This window comes from Diplotaxodon limnothrissa, linkage group LG7, assembly GCF_057381915.1.
Source record: "Diplotaxodon limnothrissa isolate DT_005_m linkage group LG7, D_limnothrissa_male_GT1.1, whole genome shotgun sequence".
Taxonomy (NCBI): Eukaryota; Metazoa; Chordata; class Actinopteri; order Cichliformes; family Cichlidae; genus Diplotaxodon; species Diplotaxodon limnothrissa.
In genome coordinates this window covers 63,535,259-63,557,646 of record NC_140602.1, presented here as the reverse complement: position 1 = coordinate 63,557,646, position 22,388 = coordinate 63,535,259, and the positions used below count along the sequence as shown (strand labels likewise).

The window sequence follows — 22,388 nt, the reverse complement described above, 5'->3', positions numbered from 1 at the left end:
AGGGGTGATTTTATTATTTTTATTTATTTTTTTCCCCCATCATCACTTGTGTTTTAGTTGATTTTGATTGTGTTTTTAGTCAGATAACTGTAAATCTATAGAGAAAATGAAGGACAATCTCATTTCTGGCTTCTAGGTGGGATCTTGAATGTCACTTAAGGAACGTTCCTCCTGAACTACTCATAACTGACATAAGGCGCTAAGGAGGTTTATAACACTTTGTTTATGTCTCTAAAGAAGTATTTTTCTATTTAAAATTTTATTGCTTTGTTGTTGAGACTGTGATTGCACTCTACAAATGTGCATTTTGCATAACCACAGTACTGGCATATTAAAAAGGTTACCAATTATATTTCAGTGTATTAGCTGCACTATACTGTTACTTTCATTCGGTTTTCCCACCTAATAATGCAGGATTTTCTTTTCCTTTTGTTTGTTTGTTTTTTAATAAAAAGGCCATACTCATGTGTTAATCAAATTTGAATACTCTTAAAACATGTTGTGAAATTCTTTATTTCTAATATTGTAACCTTGTGCCAAAATTTCTGACATTATTCCCTATAAAATGTGGTGGATTTATGTCTTTGGGCTTTTTGTGTCAAAGTAACTCAATAAACTTGTAACTTGAATTTATAATTTATATTTTCTGTCTTATGTTTTTACAAGTGTAATTATTTTGGGCACTTTTTTTTTTTTTTAAATCAAATTCAAAACACAGTAGATTTGGATATTACAAGCATTTGTATTTAAAATTTTTGAGTTGTATTAGCTTAAAATGGTTAACATTTTGAAACTAAAAATTAATTCCTTAAAGTTACTTGAGCTAGATTTGTACTTGAAACTCAAAATATCAAGTAGAGAGTACTAAACCAAAAATGTGGATATAACATAAAAACATTTATCAATGGTACTTAAAAATATTTATCTGAAGCTAATAAATAAAGTGTGTTTATTTAACTTTTATTTTAAAGTTTTAGTTACTTAAAATATTTTATGTAATCAGTTTCACCAAAAGTTTTGAGTAAAATTAACTTATTGGGTTTTACAGTGTATCTGCCTGTCAATTTGCTGCTGTAACACCTTAATTTGTCCAATAAGGACATTGGACATTACAAAGGGGATAAATAGAATAAATAGGAATAAAATAAAAATAAAAATACAAGTGAATTGCACATTTCAAGTATGGAGTCTATTGCACCATTGACTATTAAGAAAAAGTATTGCACAAAAGGTATTGCACGGTGAAGTGAAGAGGCACTACAGCTTAGTTGTTCCCCCCTCCTTTGTCCTCCTGTCTCCCCTCCCTCTCCCCTCCAGAGAGGAGTTAAACAGTCTGATGGCGTGTGGGACAAAGGAGTTTTTAAGTCTGTTGGTTCTTGTCTTTGGGAGAAGCAACCTGTCACTGAACAGACTCTTCTGGTTGTTTATGGCCATGTGCAGAGGATGCCCAGCATTGTCCATAATGTCCAGCAGTTTCTTTAGTGTCCTTTTCTCTGCCACTGTCACCAGAGTGTCCAGCTTCATGCCGACCACAGAGCCAGCCTTCCTGATCAGTTTTTCCAGCCTGGATGAGTCCTTCTTTGCTGTGCTGCTCCCCCAGCACACCACAGCATAGAAAAGTACTCCAGCAACACTGACTGGTAAAACATCCTCAGGATGAGCGGGTGGAGGGAGGTTTTGAGTCCCCCCCCGTTCTCTGCGGCCTGCTGGAGCGATGGGGTCTGGGAGGAGTTGGCCGTCCGATTGGGGTCTGGAATGTGGGCCTCCCTGCTGCTGCCAAGTCGGGGCAGTCTGCTTCTCTCCACCCCAGAGAAAAGGGTAACACTACCTGGGTCTGGGTGCAGTTTCCCCCTCCAGGGGCAAGGGTATCAAGACCTGGGGTATAGAGTACGCTTGGGGAGTGTGATTGTGTGTACAGTGTCTCTTCATGTCTGTCTCCACGTTGGTTGAGTGTTGAGTAAGTGCATATGAGAGCATGAGGGTGGGAATGGATGTTTGTATCTGTGTGTGCCTGTATGTCTGTGTCTATATGTCAGGTTGGGTATCAGACGCCACCTCTCTGGGCACATCTCAGGCCCTCCAAGGTTTGGAGGCCTTTCTCCCCCACGACTCCCCCTGCCAGTGGCAGACGCCCTCAGACATCAGTGCGTCGGTGGTTCTTTGTGTCCAGGGGTGGGCGTCCAGGTACACACCGGCTCACTCCTTGGTGGCTACTTGTCGGGGCCTGGAGCCTGGGGCTCGCTCGGGCCACTTCGGGGGTGGGGTGCCCTCGGCCTCTCGGCCTGGGGCTCGGTCACTCAGGCACAGCTGGCTGCTGGCGGAGCTCACGGGCATGTCACTGCAGTAAATCCGTTGGGCATCTTTCTTTGCCTTTAGACAATAATTCTGATGGCAAAAGAGCCAAACGGGACAGGCAAAAAAAAAAAAAATTGTCCAATGAGGGATAATAAAGGACATTTCTCTTCTATTTGATTCTATTCTTTCCTATGTGGCCCGTGAATCACACTATGGGAGTGGTTTCAGATGTTTCTGTGAGCTGTGTCCCCTTCAGCTGTATCTGCCAAGATTTGTTTGGATTTCCGGAGCCTTTATCTATCTCATCAGGTCATTTCCTATGTGTAACAGCACCATTTCCTGCCTCTGTGGAGCACCATCAGCGATTACAGAAAAACCAAACCGTTTCTCCCATTTTCACCTTTGTTTCTCTTTCTATTCATTTTCTTTTCTCCTACTTCTGTTTCTCTCTAATCTTGAAAGATTAAACATTGGTGTGACAAATTAAAAATTAGTCTGTCGCTGTTATTATCAGTGGTTAATCATGGTATTTTGACCCACCTAGTTCCTTTAGAGTGAGCAAGAAACAAAGCTAATTTCTGTATGACCCCCAACATGCTGACCGTAAATCTTAATAAAAAAATGTTCTTGGTATTCCTGCGTCATTTACAAGAAACAAATAAAACTGTTTGCTTCTTGTGGCTATCTCTCCCCTACTCTCTACTGATTCCATTGTCCACCTGCCAGAGAGAGGGCGAAAATACTTGTTCAGAACAATAAGTACTTCCTCCTGCAAAGCGGTTCGCTCAGCAGCATCAGAGGAATCAACAGAAAACATGTGTGATCAGCCATTGTACTGAGCTATGCTCCAGCCTTCCTGCATTAGCCTGTTTCCTAAAGTCGCCGTGTGACCTTGGACTGTAATTCTGTCTGTAAGGAAGAAACACGTATATGCTCACAAAGCTACATACAGTAAATATATGTTCCACCAGCACAAAAAGAAAAGGGAAAAAATGAAATGAACTTTGGTCATAACTTATACATAAATGTTCAGTCAGGGAAAAAATTATTTGAACACCTGCTGATTTTGTAATCAGTCTATATTACAGTAGTAGGTTTAGTTGAACAGTGAGAGACAGAACAAATGAATTTGCATTTTTATGAATGTAATAAGCATTTGATTTGCAAAACGTGCTTTAGTAGGGGAGACCGGGGATAGTTGTAACGTGGGTCAGTTGTAACACTTCAAATTTCTCCAATCAGGGCTAAGTTTCAAATGATGTGACTCATCCTGTGCATGCCCAATTCAGTTCTGCTATCACATGTGAAAAATCAGCACATTTTGTCAAACACAGACAATTTAACACGAAAAAAAGTAATTTGTATGCCAAAAAGTAAGTTTTTCTACTTTATTTCAATTTCTAATAGCATTATCTGCTTTGCAGTTAAAGTCATCAAACTTAAATTATGTTATTTGTATGTCTATGGGGATATATTCTGTGTAGGTCTTTAGTGCTAATGTTTTAGCCGTTGGCTGTAATGTTAGCTAGTTCATGGCTATAGGAGTCTGGGTCAGTTGTAACAGCAACAGTCTGGGTCAGTTGTAACAGCAACAGTCTGGGTTAGTTGTAACAATAATGCAGATGTTACAACTTACCACACTATTACTTTAACTTATATTAAACAAGTTGGGGCAACGACATCAGCAGAGAGAGGTTCACTGGTCGCTTTTGTATATGTGGTTAATGCCATTGGCAACACAATTCCTCCACTGTTTGTGTTCCCACACATACATTATGCAGACCTCTGTGTCAGAGATGGACCAGTAGGAAGTACTGGTAGTGGAAATAAATCAGGATGAGTGCAAGAAACAGATTTCCTCATCTTTCTGAAGCACTTTGCAAACCACACCAAGGTAAGCCATGATAAAAAGTAATGGAATTGCGATGCTGGTGAACAACTACATTTTTTCAGCTTCATTGTTATGTTCAAAATTGGTGCAAGAGTTGTAGGTTATAATGCCCACTGAGCCAATGAGGCCAAACTCAAGGAAGACCAACCAAAATTAATGAAATATTCAGTTGCAGAAAATTCCATAATTTGTCTTTTTTGGAGGGTTGGAATATGTTCAAAAGCTAGATTTCTGCATTCTGTCACACACACACACAGCTACATAAATGGATGTAAGTGCATTCATGTGTTGAATAAACAAAGATTACATGTTAATATTTTGTTAGTACCCTTATTTCATTGTGTTACATTTTACCCCAGGATATGTTACAACTAACCCAGACTATGGGGTTAATTGTAACATTTCACTCTTTGTGTTTGAGACCATACCATGCAATGGGTAATTGTGCTGCAGAGAAAATAGCTGCACTATTTAATAGCAGAGACATGTAAATACTTTGCATTACATTTTGAATCCACTACCTTAAAAGAGCTCCAATTTACAGACAGAAATGTCAAAAATGTTACAACTATCCCCGGTCTCCCCTACTTGGTGGCAAGCCCTTTGTTGGGAATCACAGAGACGTGTCTTGTAGTTGACCACAAGTTTCGCACACATTCCACAAACTTCTGTGTGGAGGGACTGAGAGTTCGAGTTGCCAAACATCAACCATGAAACACTAATGACTTGGAGAGGATCTGCAAAGAGGTGTGGGACAAAATCCCCCCTGTGGCGCTCATGAAAATGCATTTTTCTGGATTTTTTAAATTGTTTTTTTGTTATTTTTCTCTCAGAAAGTATAGCTGTGACACCTGACGGTCACTTTAGGCAGTGCCCTATAAGCCATGCGAGCAGTTCAACAGTGCTTTTTGGGAACTGATTCAATTAATATAATAAAATCAATGTAAAGAACTGCCACACAGAACAACAGCATACTCATTCCACTTTGCATTTTAAATGAAAATGCCATTAAAATATAATTAAATGACTGTTTTAAACAAAAAAATGATTTTAATACAAAATGTATTTAAATTTCACTAAACATTAATACAGTTTCTGTGTTCAGTAGCAAACTTATCAGAGGTCTTAGTGGTGCACTTTCAGTTTAGAAGTGTGCGCTCTGTAATGGTGTTTTCATGGTATTTTCTTCAAGCAGGGATTAAATCACTGAGCTCTAGGTTATTATGTTGCATCTCTGACCTTAAGGTCAAAATGGTGATCCCCAGTCATTTAAATAATATACAGACACCCCTGGCACAGTAGATGATGAGTGCTAAAAATGAAATTAAAGAAAGGATAAAGCTAAACATATATTGTCAGTGCGCCCCAGGGTGGCTGTGGCTACAATGTAGCTTGCCATCACCAGTGTGTGAATGTGTGCGTGAATGGGTGGATGACTGGATATGTAAAGCGCTTTGGGGTCCTTAGGGACTAGTAAAAAGCGCTATATAAATACAGGCCATTTACCATTTACCATTTTCACTACAGTGGTAATCATTTTTCACTTAACTGAAATTCCTAGCATTTCATTAAAAAACAACCCTACAATAAATTACTCCACACTTGGATTTTTTTGTTAGCTTTCTCTCCAGCTGGTCAACCTTGCAGTGATAGGTTTGACCCTTTGAAAGCCTAAATCCCTGGGCTGGGAGCCGCTGCATTTAGGAGGCACCGGTTTGTATTTTGTTCATACCTGTTCAATATGCACATTCACACTCCTCCAAGCGAAAGATGCAAAGTAACCTGATATCACACTGACTCACCAACAAAGTGACAATCATTCTTTGAAAGCAGCACAGTCTTTCTGAGAGCATCGATGCATTTAATGCCATCACCCCCCCCCCCCCCCCCCCTCTCTTTTTTAACTGTCACGTGATACCTGAGTCTGTTCGTCCAGTAATCAATTGTTTACTGGAGCTGCATTTTCTGTACTCATTTATCACACTGGCCGAAATGTGTAGCCAGTGTCACGTGACTGTGAGTCGCATGTGGGCACAGCAGAGCAGGCTGATCTGCTCACCTGCGCTTGACCCACAAAGGCAGCCTACTCTGCCGGACGTACCTATTAAAAGCAGGGGCACATCATCTCAAAATGTGGGTCAAGGGGACAAATGACAGTGGAATGGGGGACAGATGACATTAGGGTTGCCAACTCCCTGAAAAATAAATAAGGGACACCTCGTGGCCAGGGCCGGGCAACCTAGTTGTCTTCACCCTTCCCAGTGTGGTAGCTCTTTTTTTGTGTGTGTGAAATTATTTTTTAACCATTTGACTTGAATTTGATTTAAGCAGATGCATATTCTTTGTGATATGACCATATGGGAAACAAATGATCATTTAGCCATTTATTTTTAGCTCAAAATGACAACATTAACACAGTAAAACAGGTCTCTTTCTTAAACAGAAGCCTGTCATGCTTAACTTTTGAGAATAAAAGTAAATCTTTCTTTAAAAGAACTCTGTCCTGCTTAACTTAAAATTATATAAATTAATAGAAAGCAATAGAACGAAAAATATTCTTGTAACAGTGCACATATAGTGCATTTAGTACAATTGGCTTCAGTTGAGGTATTATTTCAGCTTTTCTAATGCTAATCAGCTGCTCCTGTTTGTAAACCCGCTTGTTCCCATGATTACGCACCTTAACTCATCATCATTATTCATCTATGTATTACTTTTATGTATTATTCATCTATTTGTTGTAATCATCTATCCTTGCAGTTGTTTATTACACAAAATAAATGATATTATCACACTTCTGGCCACATAGCGCTGATATTCACCGCACATGCCCATATTAACCTTAACCAGAGGGTTTAAACAACAAACCAGTGTTTACATACCATATCTGCTTCTGCCGTGGCCTGGTGGACAAACAATTGGTTAAGGGTTCCCCGAGCTTTCACGCCCCTCATGTTCTTCTTGTGCCCACCACTAGAAGCATGCCTATGGAAAAAGTGCGCCGGCACACAGTGCAGTGCGCTTTATAGGTGTTATCGTGCACTTTCCCAGCCAGGTGTTTTCCTTTTCCCAGTCCTCCCTGTACTTTTGCAGCCTTTTTTCTTTTCTTTCTCTGAGGGGAACAAACATTGCTGCTCTAACGCTGGGCTTACACTGTGCGATTTTTGGCCCATTTTGAGCCGATTTTTGAGTCGTGCGACCGATTTGGTGATCGGCCCGATTTTGGCCTTCATCGTGCATCGTGTAGTATACGTGGGGTAACGAGAAGCGATTAACACCTCACGACCAGCTCCCGATCATCAATCGCTCGTGAGGGTGTCACCACAGCCGCTCACACTGCTCATGCGCAAACACGTAAACATCGGTGTAAAAGATGGAGCAGCACGGCTGTGCAGCGTGTGATCTGGACACAAGTGATGGAGGCACTTGTAGAACTTTGGAAAGCTCATCCGAGCCTTTTCGATGTGGCATCACAAAATTATCACGACCACAACAACCGTGAAAATAGTTGGATTTACACTGCTGCTCATTCACAGCTGCCTGATCAATGTTTTTCATTAGCAATTTAGCAAAGTTGGTGGTGGTGGTGTGTCTGTGTGAGTGAAAGACAGAGAGAGCGAGCGACAGATTTTCTGTTATAACCTTCATGTTATGGAGGCACAGTGTGAGCACTCAGGTCGCATCAGAGCATCGGGCCGTATAGTGTGAGACCTGCATCGTGACCTGCAAACTTCTAATCCCTGCGAGTCAATCGTGCAGTTTGAGCAAGAGCTGAATAACGTGACTGAAAAAAATCGCAGTGTTTGCCCAGCTTTAGGTGTACTGTCATCCGAGACGTGCACCGCAGTGTCGGCGTTTGTTTCCCTGTTGGCCATGCTTGTTGTTGTGGTCATCTGTTGTCTTCCGGTATTTTCTCCGCAAGCGACCTTTCCTCGACCAATGAGATAATCTGAATTGTCATACTCGAATTGTCATAAGTGTGCTGTCAGCTCATTGGTCACAAAGCAGGAGAGGGGCTGGGAATTATGTTTTCAAACAAAGCGTTAATTCCATTAACATTTATAGACTACTTTTGATTCTCACTGTATTACGGGACAAAGTGCGTCCCTTATTAGCTCAATACGGGACGTGTACTTTTGTTTCTAAATACGGGACGATTCCGTTTTTTAAGGGACGGTTGGCAACCCTAGATGACATAGAAAGTGACGTTCTTTGCGCAATAATGGGGTTGTGACGCCTCCCCCTGGGGTTTCACGTGAACTGCAATCCATTTTTTTCCTCTACACAATAAATATGCTGCAAACCTGCGGGAGAGAGAGTAGAACACGACGACAGAGGGTTTTATGTATTTTATGTCTTATGATTTCTTACTTCTGCACATGTCAGAGCTCGTGCTGAAGCCCTCCGCCCACTGAGCTACGGCTCAGACCCTCCTCTCTCATTCACTCCGGACGCATCTTCCACCAGCTGTGTCCAGCATGACTGCCGACAGCAGGTACAAGAGCCGCGCGCCCCAGACAGGTAAGCTTTCTCAGCAAGGCTGCTTAGTGGTGCCTCCATGACGCGCGTGAGCGTTTTAACGTGTGTTTGCTCGGATTCTCTCCTCCTGCCATCCCTGCCTCGTGTCTGATGGAATTTGGCTTCACGTCTCAGATGATGGAGAGGTAAGAGGCACACAGCAGATAAGTGTGTGTGTGTGTGTGTGTGTGTGTGTGTGTGTGTGTGTGTGTGTGTGTGTTTATATATACATGACTTACAAAATAAAAGCCCTATTCTGCGCAGCACCTGCACGGGTGAAATGCTGTAGTATTTCCTGACGCTTCTTCCTGTCTTAAAGATCAGTGGCATATGCAGCAACGACGCTGCATATTACAGGTCAGCAGTAACAGAGACCCCACTTCTGCATGGGTGCCTCCAGAATTTTTTCACAGAGTGGGGAAAAATAACATAAATAATATAGGGCAGTCTTGGCAGGGAGGGGGGCAGTTTGTAACATCTGCACACATCTGTAAGCATAGCTCTGCTGGACAGCTCTGTGAACACTTTTGGTCTTTTATGCTGGTCTGGTCATCATCTCATTGAGTCCAGCTTCTCAGTATTTGGGCCTTTTTCTTTCTTTCATTGGCAGGGCTGTCAAAGTTTTTAATAAAAATTAAAATGTTTCAGTAATGAGTCAGTCTGTTTAGTCCAGTGACGTCTCCACATCTTGGGCTTTTCCAAGTCTTAAAGATCCCGAGTTAATCCTGAGTGATGTGAAACAGAAAAAAAACAAAAACCAAACCCTTGCACTAAGAAGCTAGAATTACAGAGGTTTTGCCATTTCTGCTTAGAAAACATCCTGTACAACTGGATTAGCTAATTATTTCAGCTAACTATGGTGGTAGTGAATTGAAAAGTTATTTCAGTTTCTTCCCCTTTAACCCACCTTTGTTCAGAGTGCCCCTTGTATAGATAAGTTTTGACAGCATGTGGGTCTAGCGTCTGTGCTCATCCAGAGCTGTGTGACTGAGATGACCATATTAGGAATATCCAGCCCAATCTCCGAACTTGGAAAAATCATCCTATATTGTTCAAACCTCCTTTTTCTAACACACAGTCAATGAAAAGTAAATTAGCTTAAAGGAGGATGTTATGGAGCATCTGGAGGATGAATTCAGTATGAGATAAAGAACAATTTTTATGACCTAGGAATCAAGTTCATTTTTTAGTGTCCAAGCATGAGAGCATAGAGCTAATTTGAGTGGACTACATCCTTAGTCACAAGTCAGAAGATGTGTGTTTTTTTGTAACAAGCTGTTCAAAGCTGAAAAATAGTTAACATAGATGATTTGGATGAAAATTTCATAACATAATCAATGAATTCAACTCCAAAAATGTTTCTTATCACTTTATGTTAGTCTCTTTAGCCACTGTAATATGTTACTGTGAAATTTGGTGCAGTTTGGTAAATGACTGCTTTTCAGAGATTCAGGGAACATTTTTGTAGCATAACGACCTGATACTCAGCCAAAGAGTTGCAGTGATGACAAGTTTATTTACACTATGCACACGAGCACAGTGATTTTCACAGGCCAACAGTGTCTGGCTTATCATCCTGTCTCTCTGTTACTGCTTCCTGCTTACGGCTCAGCACCCCTCTCCAGCATCTACTGTTAGGAGGAAGTAGGAGTCGTGAAATCCCACAATTACTCCCAGGTGTATGTTGACCAGCCTCCCCTAGCCATGCCCCCTGAACTGCCGCTACACCCCTCCCCTGCAGCTGATATTTTCACAAAAAGATATTCTGACAGCTCTTACATACAGCATCCGCTCTTCACTCTTTATTTTCAGATTTATATTTACAAAATCCCACGAGTGGTTAATAATTGATTTTTTTTGCCTTCATCCTGCTTCACTGTTTTCTGCTGTGGTGCCATGTTGGACAGCAGCGCTGAGGCTGAGTCAGAGCAGCCGACACAGACGCAGCAGTCTGCATCTCTGTATTTTATGATCTGTGTGTGGGTGTGACTTACAAACACATTCACAGACAAACTGTCAATATGCAAGCAAAGCAGTAACACACACACACACACACACACACACACACACACACACACACACACACACACACACACACACACACACACAGAAACATTCTCCAACTTCAGAACCACCTCTGCTCAGTAACACAGCTAATGCACTGTGTATAAGATTTGATATTAAAAGCTTGTAATATCCTCAGATGAAAACATTTGGAGAAAATCTAATGTATGATGGGAGAGCCTGGATTTATATTTGACCTGCTACTGAGTTCATATCAGAGACATCTGTCTCTTTCAAGCCTCTGTTTGAAGGTTCTTGTTCCTTTTCACCCATCTTTCCAGATACGTGTATGCCTCTGCACTGTACACTCTCTCCACCCCCTCCTGTTGTGAAACAACTGCCTGCTATACTGTATTATGAATACTTGGAGATTTTGCACGTATAATAAGACAAGCTACAGTTTGTTCATGTAAATGGGGGATCTTATTCACACACAGATGTCAGTCATGGAGTTCCACAGGGTTCTATGCTGGGGCCATTTCTGTTTTGCTTTATACATGCTTCCCTAAGGAAGTATCAATAAAAGTCATAGCATACATATTTGTTGCTATGCAAATGATACCCATCTTTATCTTTCTATGAAGCTAGATGACATATACCGACTAGTTAAACTATAGGCATATCTTTAAGACATAAAGCATATTGTACTCGTTATTGCCCGAGAAAGATGTTTAAGCCTTTAAATTAAAGCTGAAAAATCTGCACTTCAATCACATCTTGTTTGTTTGAGTTGAAATCCACTGTGTTGGTGTACACAGGTGGTTCTTTGTCAACCAAAGTTTCTGGGTTAACCACTGCTGCTTTGTTTTCTATCTGTGTGGTTGTTTCCAGGAAAAAGAATATGTTGGTTTTGCCACACTGCCCAACCAGTTGCACAGGAAGTCAGTGAAAAAAGGCTTTGACTTCACACTCTTGGTTGCAGGTACGAGGTTTAAAAGGACACAACTTTGTCATGCACCAAAAGTGTCAAACCAAGACAGGATGTCATTACATCAAACTTTCACATTACACTTTCTGCACAGCCTGTTTAAATATGAATTGCCATCTAACAAGCTACATATTATAGGCAAAAGGTTAACAGTAGTCTGTCACATTTTATTTAAAAACTTTGACTAGTTAGTATATATGTGGTCAAAGGAGCTTGCAAAGAAAAGCGTCTGGACTTCTTTAAGTTGCTTGAAGACGTTTCACCTCTCATCTGAGAAGCTTCTTCAGTTCTAAGGTCAAATGGTGGGGAGTCCCAGATTTAAACCTAGTGGGAGTATCCCCCCAAAGAGGGACAAAAGGACCCCCTGATGATCCTCTAATCGCCTGAGCCAAGGTGTGAAATTGCCACCATTTGACCTTAGAACTGAAGAAGCTTCTCGGATGAGAGGTGAAACGTCTTCAAGCAACTTAAAGAAGTCCAGACGCTTTTCTTTGCAAGCTCCTTTGACTACGATGACCTGGATCCTGGATGACTGAGAACCTTCACAGACCTAGTATATATGTGGGCATTTCAGAATATGTCCATCAACATATCAGGGCCAGAACTCACAGCCATCAAAGTTCATGTGAGGTATCATGCACATTGTTGTGGGAGCTTGGTGTAGTAACAGCTTGTTTTTTATTGCTAGCAGTAAGTCAGACTCATTCCCAGTGGTACTGGACTCCACCAAGACTGTCTTCTGTCACCAGTTCTGTTCATCATTTTCAGGTGCAGCCAAGAGGTAGAGGATGTTGGGTTTTGTGGTCTTAATATATCATCTCGACTTATTGGAGATGATGTAGTTCTGTTGGCTTCATTGAACCATGACCTCAGCTTGCACTTGAGAGACTTGCAGCTGAGTGTGAACTGCTGGAATAAGAAGTAGCAGCTTCAAGCGTAAGGCCATCGTTCTAAACTGGAAAAAGGTGGAAAGCTCCCTCTCGGTTGGGGATGAGTTGCTGTTCTTTTCTCAGGGTCTTGTTCATGAGTGAGGTAATGTGGATTGAAGACTGACAGATTGATTGGTGTATCTTCTGCAGTCTGTTGTGGTGATCAATCTACATTTTTACCCATGGCCACAAGCTCAGGGTGGTGAAGAGTAGAAAGAAAGAGATTATGACTACAAGCAGTAGAAAACATCAAAAAGTATATTTGCTCAGCATTAGACAGAGAAGTTGCTACTCCTCCACATTGAAAGGAAATAAGCAAAGTGCTTCAGGTATCTAATGAGAATGCCTCCTGGGCGCCTTATAGACTAGGTGTTGATCCATGTTATCCATGTTGCATGGATATCTGACCCACAGTCCTGTTATTAAGGACAGAGGGAAATTGATATTGCCTGTTAAGGAATAGCTTTGGAGATTACCTGATCAGTTGAGAAATAAATGCTCAATGTGTGTATCGCACAGACTGCAAATAAAAGATGGCTATTGCATTTTTTGGAACCAGAAATGGCCTTATTTGGATAACAGGCTCTTAAGTGCTAGCTTATCAGCTAATGCTAGCAAACTTCAATAGCCACCTGCATCCATAAACTATATGGCTGCAACCCCCTGACGATAAATGATATTTAATGGCAAGTAACTGAGTAATAAAACAGAAAAGTTAATTAATACAAATCTTTTGCTAAAGCCCTTGAGTTAAGGCTGAGAGATTGCACTTCAATTATATGCTGGATATGCTTGTGTGATTTAACTATCACTTTGGTAATGTGCAGACACACACCAAAATTGGAATGGAAATCGAGAACCGGCTCTTGTAAAGAACCAGTACCCAGTAGTTCAATTTCTTGGAATTGCTAGTCTGTTTGCCTATCGAGCCCGCTTATTGATTCTACTTGTACATGCACTACAATCAACTGAGTTCAGTTTTGTGCTGAAGGAGGTAATAGTGGTGCAGGCTGAGGAAAAGCTGAGGGAATGCTGACCCCAGCCCAGCAACCAGACTGTGAACTTCAAAAGGTAACAACAAACTGATGAGCAGTCGGACTGCATCCTCTGTTTCTACCTGTTTATGTTTCTAAGGTGGAATCACCGTAGTGATCACTTTAAAGTGTCTTTCTGCTGGTTTTTATATTTGCTTTGTGCTATTGACTTTGTTCATACCTACATTCTAAGAGAAAGATCATGCGTGTGTCCTCATTAGGGTAGGGATTTGTTTTGGTGTGCGAGACTATTTGAGGGGTAGATAAGCTGCAAAAAGCGTTGCTGTAAACATGTCAAATCGCAGATTCAAGCACCAGAAATTTCAGTCTTCACAACAATTGGCCCAGATAATCTTTATCCGAGCCACACTAATTAATAACACAAGTTTTACTCCCTTGCTTTAACTGACAATAAAATTAGTTTCCATGTGACAGTGAGCATGTTACACTGATGTAATGATCAATATGTATCCTACAGGTGAGTCTGGCCTAGGTAAATCCACTCTGGTGAACAGCCTTTTCCTCACTGATCTTCATAAAGACAGAAAGCTGCTCAACGCTGAAGGTGAGTGACTAATCTATCAGACGTCTTCACACCATTCTTCTTGTTTCTTTCATCAGTTATACAGTGACTACAGAGTCATTGTATAACTCTCTGGTTTAATATCCATATCTGTTTGTTGTTTTGCCCCGAAGAGCGCATCAGTCAGACAGTGGAAATCACAAAGCACACTGTGGACATTGAGGAAAAGGGGGTGAAATTGAAACTTACAATTGTGGACACCCCAGGATTTGGAGATGCTGTCAACAACACGGCGTGGTAAGGGTTGAGTTTGTACCGAACAAGATGAGCATGGTGATAAACATCAAATGGAAGAAGCCCTCTTATTTTTCTAAGTAAAGTGGACTTTACTTATTAAGTAAAGTCCACGTAGACTCTCCTTTCATATGGTCAGATTGTCTGCTTTGGACCATGTTTGAGTGAATGAACTGGGTAAGCTAGCTCAGACAGACACAAACCTGCTATTACTGTAAGCTAAGCAAACCACCTTCGAGATCAAAATGACTCTTTAGAAAAGTAGATCAATTTTTTAGCAAAACATGTAAATATGCAAATATGCCGTTATTTTCTAGCTGGAGGCCCATTACAGATTATATCGACCAGCAGTTTGAACAGTACTTCAGAGATGAGAGCGGACTCAACAGGAAGAACATCCAGGACAACAGAGTGCACTGCTGCCTCTACTTCATACCCCCATTTGGACATGGGTAATATATATATATTTTCTTACACACACATATGCACACATGTATCGTACACAGATTCAGGGAAGTTCGTATCTTCCTGCAGGCTTCATCCTGTTGATATAGAGTTCATGAAGGCCCTGCAGGATAAAGTTAATGTGGTTCCTCTCATCGCTAAAGCTGACTGCCTCACTCCCTTTGAGATAAAGAAACTCAAAGAAAGGGTAAGATCATAAAGACACATGATTTCACTGCAATTATGACAGCTTTATATGTGGAAAATAAAAAGTGAATTTATGCTGAAGTATTTTCACTGTAAAATAAATGAAAAGTCCCAAATTAATGTGAATGCTGTTTAAAAATTCACATTACTGAGATCCTTAACTAGCACTTAACCAATTCTGCATACTTCATGTTACAGACAAATTAATGGAGAAATCTTTCAATCCTCTTTAAATCCACCCTAACTTATAAGTTACAGTTTAAGTTTTCTGAAGAGTTTCGTTTTTCATGGCATTTTCCCCACCACTGCATGATGTCATTACCTACTGTAAAACAAAATTAAAAACATGATACACAACCTGAATAGGTAATAAAGCAATAGACCTTTCAGCCCAATTCTACTTTTTCTGAATAATCCATCATACAAAATGTAATCAAATGAAAAAGTCTCTTTTTAAAACTTGTTTTATTAGTTTTAATCCTTTAACCTTATGCACATTATCCAGCTGCCTCCCTCTTCCCGCTCCACCACAACCACCCACACATGCAGGGCCTTGGAGTAGGGGTATGTCACCAGGGTGCAGAGGAAGCTACCCCCCCCCCTCTGTCCCCTTCTGGCTGCCTCTGCCTCAATTTTATCCCACAACTTAGACATTCACATTACTCACACTCTCATAACACATACATATAGGATCTTGGGGGTGGGCACAATCACGGAGTCCAAATTACCATCAGGGTGTACACCTCACCCCTGGCGTCGCTGCCCACCTCTCAATTTTAAATACACGTAGACATTGAGGGCTATCAGGAGGGGCTATGCGCTTACCTGCTGCTCTCTGGCAGGTAGCTCCATGCCCTCCTGGGTTTTAAATGCACCTTAGAACACACATGCATCAACACTACAATGAGCGGGTGGAGGGAGGTTTGGAGTCTTCTCTCACCCCCGTTCTCTGCGGCCTGCTGGAGCAGGGGGGCTAGGAGGAGGAGTTGGCCGTCCGACTGGGGTCTGGAGTGTGGGGCCTCCCTGCTGCTGCGGAGTCGGGGTGGTCTGCCTCTCCCCACCGCAGGGAAAAGGGTAACACCACCTGGGTCTGGGTGCAGTTCCCCCCTCCAGGGGCAAGGGTACCTAGACCCGGTTTGTAGAGTACGCTTGGGGAGTGTGATCGTGTGTACAGCGTCTCTTTATGTCTGTCTCCACGTTGGTTGAGTGTGGAGTAAGTGCATATGAGAGCATGAGGGTGGGGATGGATGTTTGTGTCTGTGTGTGCCTGTATTTCTGTGTCTATATGTCAGGTTGGGTATCAGACGCCACCTCTCTGGGCACATCTCAGGCCCTCCAAGGTTTGGAGGCCTATCTCCCCCACCACTTCCCCTGCCGGTGGCGGACTCCCTTGGATATCGGTGCATTGTAGGTTCTTTGTGGGATGGGCGTCCGGGTACACACCGGCTCACTCCTTGGCGGCCGCTTATCGGGGCCTGGAGCCTGGGGCTCGCTCGGGCCACTTCGGAGGTGGGGTGCCCCCGGCCTCTCGGCCTGGGGCTCGGTCACTCAGGCGCAGCTGGCTGCCGGCGGAGCTCACGGGCGCGTCACTGCAACCCCCCCTGGCTTCTGCTCCGCGGCTGCTGAGTGAGCCCTCATCTGGGACTCTCCTCATCTCTTTCTGGGACAGTGGCGCGGCTGCCCCTCTGTTGGTCTTCCTTGGTCTCTTGTGTTCTGGGGGCCTCTGGATGTCTGGAGTTTTGATCTCCTCCACACCTGCTTCATGCCCTGGAGGACGGGGCTGTGGCTCCCCCACACCCTCTAGCACAGAGGTGTCAAACTCTGGCCCGCGGGCCACATTTGGCCTGCAGCCTAATGACATTTGGCCCGCAAAGCCATACCAAATTACTATTGGAGCAGGCCTACTGGTATTATACAGCTAATATATATATTGTTTAGTATTAAGCTTTGCTTGTTCCATATTCAGTTTTTCAGCAAAACTTGTTTGAGTCCATAAGAAAAGATTCATTCTTATATCTAGAGGAAGAATTTTTTTTTTTTCAATAAATATTAATGTTAGCCCGCGACTTTGTTCCAGTTTAGAATTTTGGCCCACTGGCCCATTTGAGTTTGACACCCCTGCTCTAGCAGATCATTACATGAAGGAACCTTTTAAAAACAAGCGCGTCCATGCTCACAGGTGTACACACGGGTGATCACACACACAAACTACACCCTTTTTGGCTCCTACCTCAAAGCACACTGTGTTCTGTTGATCTTATGTGCTGCACAATAATGTTTAATATTTAGTATTTACTGTCATATTCCCATATATCATTGTGATGTTGTTTATTCTATTACTCTTGTTTTCTTCTGCTTGTTTTCTTTTTTCTTTCTCAACAGGTGATCGATATATGTATTTTTTTTCTCTGCTTATTCTGTTGGTTTTTGGTTTTTGCCCTTCTCCCCCGTCCCTCTTCTCAGCTGTTTTTCTTTCCCTCTTTCTTTCTCCCCTTCTTTCCCCCAGTCAAGTCTGTCCCGTATTCAGCAAATGAAAATAAAATAAACAATAAAAGGTGAATCAAATGGACCATTACGGCAAGGCTGGGATGGTCAATTTGGTAAAGTAAATCCGTTGGGCATCTTTCTTCGCCTTTAGACAATAATTCTGATGGCAAAAGAGCCAAACGGGACAGACAAAAAAACAAAAAAAAACAAAAACAAAAAACCTTATGCACATTGCATCAAGCAAAAATTAAATTATATGCAACAGTCTTTGACTTGAAGAAATTTGTTTAACATTTAAACCTATTTTCTGCATATTCCAGCACATAAAATAAAATAATGTTTTGTGTTTTACTTGCATCTTTCAAATAGATGCAAGTAAAACGCAGTAGAAAATAAATAAAATCAAAGACTCTGCGGCTCTGAGTCCTGTCACTCTATTTTCTATTTTCTTAATCTATTTTCACCTGTTTAGCAGTCGTGGAGCCAGTGGAGGTTTGCCCGGTGCTGCAGCGGTCATTTCAGTGGGAGTATCCGGGGGTCTCTCTGTGAATTTCACATTCCCGTGGCAGCGTGCTCAGTACTTGCTCAGTTTTTTCGCTGTAAAAAGAAATTTTCTTCCCACGCAGTGAACAGTGGACGCTAATGTTTTTGACACTTTTTACAGAGTCAAACTCAAAGTAATGTCAGCACTTAAGCTTTAAATGCTGCACGGTCGTACTCTCTCCGCACTCTATATATTATCCATTGTTGATCTACACACGTCTGTTACCACGACCGTCGCTTACGTCATTATCATGAGACACTCTCACTAACAAAATCACGGTTCAGTAACGCAGTGACACAGCGTGCTTATGGGAAAGTAACAGTAATTTAATTACTTTTTTTGCAATAGTAATCCCTTTCACATCCATAAATAAACTTTACAAACATGAAAACTGAGTTAATGGAATTTATTCCTCCACTGCATGATGACATCACCTGCTCTAAGAGGGTGGAGAATGATTAAAAAAATGTCTTTCTCTTTCCTTTACACAAATGTAAGCAAATTAAGATTATGTCTGTGAAGGTTCTCAGTCACCCAGGTCATCGTAGTCTTCCTTAGACTACAAATTAAGATTAGTTTGTGTATGTTTTTTTATTTTGTTTAGCACATTTTCAGGTTTTGGTACTCTCGTTTTTTACACTTAAGCTGGCTGATCTTTTGGTAATCTTATGCAATTAAGCTTATTCTGCAAGTTGAGCTTTGAATATTTCAAATATTTTTAAACCTTTCAGGCAAAAACTTCACATTTTCAGCATTCACATTGCATTTTCACTAGGAGATGCTTTTGCTAGTATTATGGCACTGTAATTTTAATGGAGACCAAATATCAACCAAAAACCTAAGAAAAACACACATAAATGTTAAATAAACTGACGTAAAGTATATATTAAATACATAACAAAAAGGAAGTGACATGATTGAGCTCTGTGTTAACCTCATGGCCTCCTCTTTGACATATTTTGTGTTTTTCTCATCTGTTCTGACTATTCTGAGTGTCACTCAACCGATGCAACCCTGTTACCCACATTATCAAAAGAATACAAATTTATTTGAACATTTACTTCCTTTATTTATGTGACAGTCCACAGCTAGCATCTTTCTGAAACAATACACATTTTTTTAGCCTAGTGCTAGCATTGCATTATAATATTGTAAGCATAGGAATTAAACAAATATTAAATTGTTAAAAACATATAAAGTACTATTACACAACATTTCTGTGGCCCTGAATACAAAATTACTCAAAGAAACAGTATTCGTGAAGATATGTATAATCTACGTAGCAAAATAATCAACAATTTCCTAAACAAAATTTTTCAAATTTACTTTTTTATTGGTATTGGGTGCTGCAAGCATAGCACGCAACAGCTACACTGTCTCATAAAAGTGTACCTTTGATGTCTGAGCTGGAAAAATCTTTGTTGTTTTTGATGATTTATTATTTGTTTTTTCTAATACATAACAAAAAATGATAAAATAAAGGATCCATTTTTGTCTCATTTAGCCTAAATTGTGGTCCAGTTCTGTGATGACATGCAAATCTTTTGAAGCTCTTTTTAGCGCAGGATGATTCATACATCTCTCTAAAGCCTTCATATACAGTACAGAAGGGCACTGACTTCTTGCTAAATTTTCTCATTCTGTGGGCGTATGTATGTGTGTGGTTCTGCTGCTATCCATCACATCTCATATGTGTTTTTTCTTCCAGGTGAGGGAAGAGATCGATAAATATGGGATAAAGATCTATCAGTTCCCTCACTGTGACTCGGATGAGGATGAAGAGTTCAAGCAGCAAGATAAAGAGCTGAAGGTGAGCAGGATTCACATTGAATATGTCCAAAACAGCGTCTTTAATTTCCTTCTTTATGGTTTTCTATTTTCAGATGATAGCTGCAACTAACCCCTGCTTCAATACAATCTTACTTCTAGCTGAATAAAAACATGAAATTGAAAACATTTATTTGGAATGAAGTACCACTAAATAAAACAGTAGTATTTGTACTTTTATTCTGACATTAGGAATCTGAATCTTTCCTCTGTGGCTGCTGCTTGTGATGCAGGAGAGCACGCCGTTTGCTGTGATTGGTAGCAACACTGTGGTAGAAGCTCGAGGTCATAGAGTGAGAGGGAGAGTCTACCCCTGGGGCATTGTGGAGGGTAAGCAGCTCTAAACTGGAGGTTGCAGCTGTGCGGCTGTCTTTCCCAATTCTGATTGGCCAACAGTCTGTCTGGATTCACCCTCACGTTCATCCTGTCCTGCGTGCAGCGGAGAACCCGTCTCACTGCGACTTTGTGAAGCTGAGAACCATGCTGATAAGAACCCACATGCACGACCTGAAGGACATCACCAGTGAATGTCACTATGAGAACTACAGGGCACAGTGCATCCAGAACATGACGAGGTGTGAACCTGACAAAACCTACACATGGTCACAAAACATGGTTAATTATGAGTAAAACTGAGATATGGAGAACAAAACCAGGGCGATTAGTAGATCTTTGACATATTCAAAAAGTATGTGACAAAAAGTTCATTTCATTACATTACACTTCTTAAGACCATGATTTTCTTGTAATTTTTTAAAGTTTTCTTGAGCAGTCAGTATATATGTATATTCCAAATGTGAGTATACATTTTTACTTAATAACACAACATTTATTTTTAATCTCATAATTTTGTGTCATTAGTTGCGTAGCCAAATTATGTGACTTTATTACTAAGTCAAAAGTTTGACTTGTTATCTCATCAATTTTACTTTGTAGCCTTGGTTTCTGTTTGCATTTGAATCTACCATCATAATAATTCAAATGAAGTTATTATCAGATAACAATCCTGTTAGTAAAGGCTTTAACACTTTGTGCTTCCATTGCAGACAGAAGAACGAGTTAGCTCATTTTCCTGTCTTGCTGACAAAAAAATCCAGTGTTACTGTGATGGATGACTGCGAAACAAATGGAAGCCGGCAGCCTGTTGTTCTCATCCCTCATGTTTATGTGTCCTGTTACAGTAAGATGAATGCAGATAAGCGTGTGGAGAGCCCCAACCCGATTCTGCCACTGTCTACACCAGATATTGAGGCTGAGAAGCTTATCAAGACGAAAGATGAAGAAGTGAGTGTCAAAAACACGACTCTGTGACTCTGTGATATACCTCAGATGCTCAATAATACATTACAGTGGGTGTTATATAAGCAAGACACTGATGTGAATTGATGACCCATATGTGTTATTATGTAAGCTGTCTTTCATGCTCCTCTTGCTCCCCTGTCTCTGTCTTGTGTTTATCTGGTGTGTCTGTAGCTGAGGAGGATGCAGCAGATGCTTCAGAAGATGCAGCAGCAGATGCATGAACAGGAACTGTGACTCCGCTCTCCCACAGCATCTCTGTCCCTTTATATCTTTATTTAGATGGCAGTGATCCCTCACCGATGCCATGTTTTTAGGGGTTGAGATGAAAAATTCTTCAGTGTCAATATTTCACCTAATTCTTTAAACTCTGGTCACAAAAAATATAGTAGATGAATGACAGCATGATGTTTTTGCCGTTTGATAAAGTACAGTCATTAGCCAAGTGAGTCATGTTAAACAATAGGGAGTAGCTTGCACTTTGTTATTTTTAGACCACAGGCTTAGGGATGGTTAGTTTACTTGAAATGCTCCATGTATTTCTCTGCCCGTTCTGTTGGTTTTTGTCTTTTGCCCTTCTCCCCCGTCCCTCTTCTCAGCTGTTTCTCTTTCCCTCTTTCTTTCTCCCCTTCTTTCCCCCAGTCAAGTCTGTCCCCTATTCAGTAAGTGAAAATAAAATAAACAATAAAAGGTGAATCAAATGGACCATTACGGCAAGGCTGGGATGGTCAGTTTGGTAAAGTAAATCCGTTGGGCATCTTTCTTTGCCTTTAGACAACAATTCTGATGGCAAAAGAGCCAAACGGGACAGGCAAAAAAAAAAAAAAAAAAAAAAAAAAAAAAGAAATGCTCCATGTATGCCCTCAATGAATTAAGTAGTTTATTCACTGATTGTTTGTACTGTACTTGTGGACTGACAAACAGCTGGAACAGCTGCTGGTAATATAATAACAATACTAATAATACTTATTCTGAATGTGGGGTTTTCCTACAATGGTCAGATGATACAGTGAGTGGAACTGAAATGCTGACTGGAGAAACACACTGCTCTTTGAGGTTTAATATCTGCTTAATCAGGCTTAATATAATCAGTGTCCTGATCAG

The 22,388-nt window shown here is 41.1% G+C and overlaps 1 protein-coding gene across 2 annotated transcripts; it reads left to right on the top strand.

The window, feature by feature from the left end:
- The first annotated feature begins 8,664 nt into the window (after positions 1-8,664).
- septin5b (septin 5b) lies at positions 8,665-21,521 on the top strand. 2 transcript variants are annotated; one of them, XM_085358671.1, is made up of 12 exons: positions 8,665-8,707; positions 8,840-8,850; positions 11,600-11,690; positions 14,138-14,224; positions 14,356-14,479; positions 14,794-14,928; positions 15,011-15,128; positions 19,867-19,968; positions 20,219-20,315; positions 20,425-20,560; positions 21,167-21,269; positions 21,459-21,521. In XM_085358671.1, exons 1-12 carry the CDS (start codon positions 8,665-8,667, stop codon positions 21,519-21,521), a joined length of 1,110 nt encoding a protein of 369 aa, XP_085214797.1. The 2 variants fall into 2 exon arrangements, with proteins under 2 accessions (XP_085214797.1, XP_085214796.1); XM_085358670.1 differs by having other exon boundaries at positions 8,840-8,874.
- Positions 21,522-22,388: the final 867 nt, after the last annotated feature.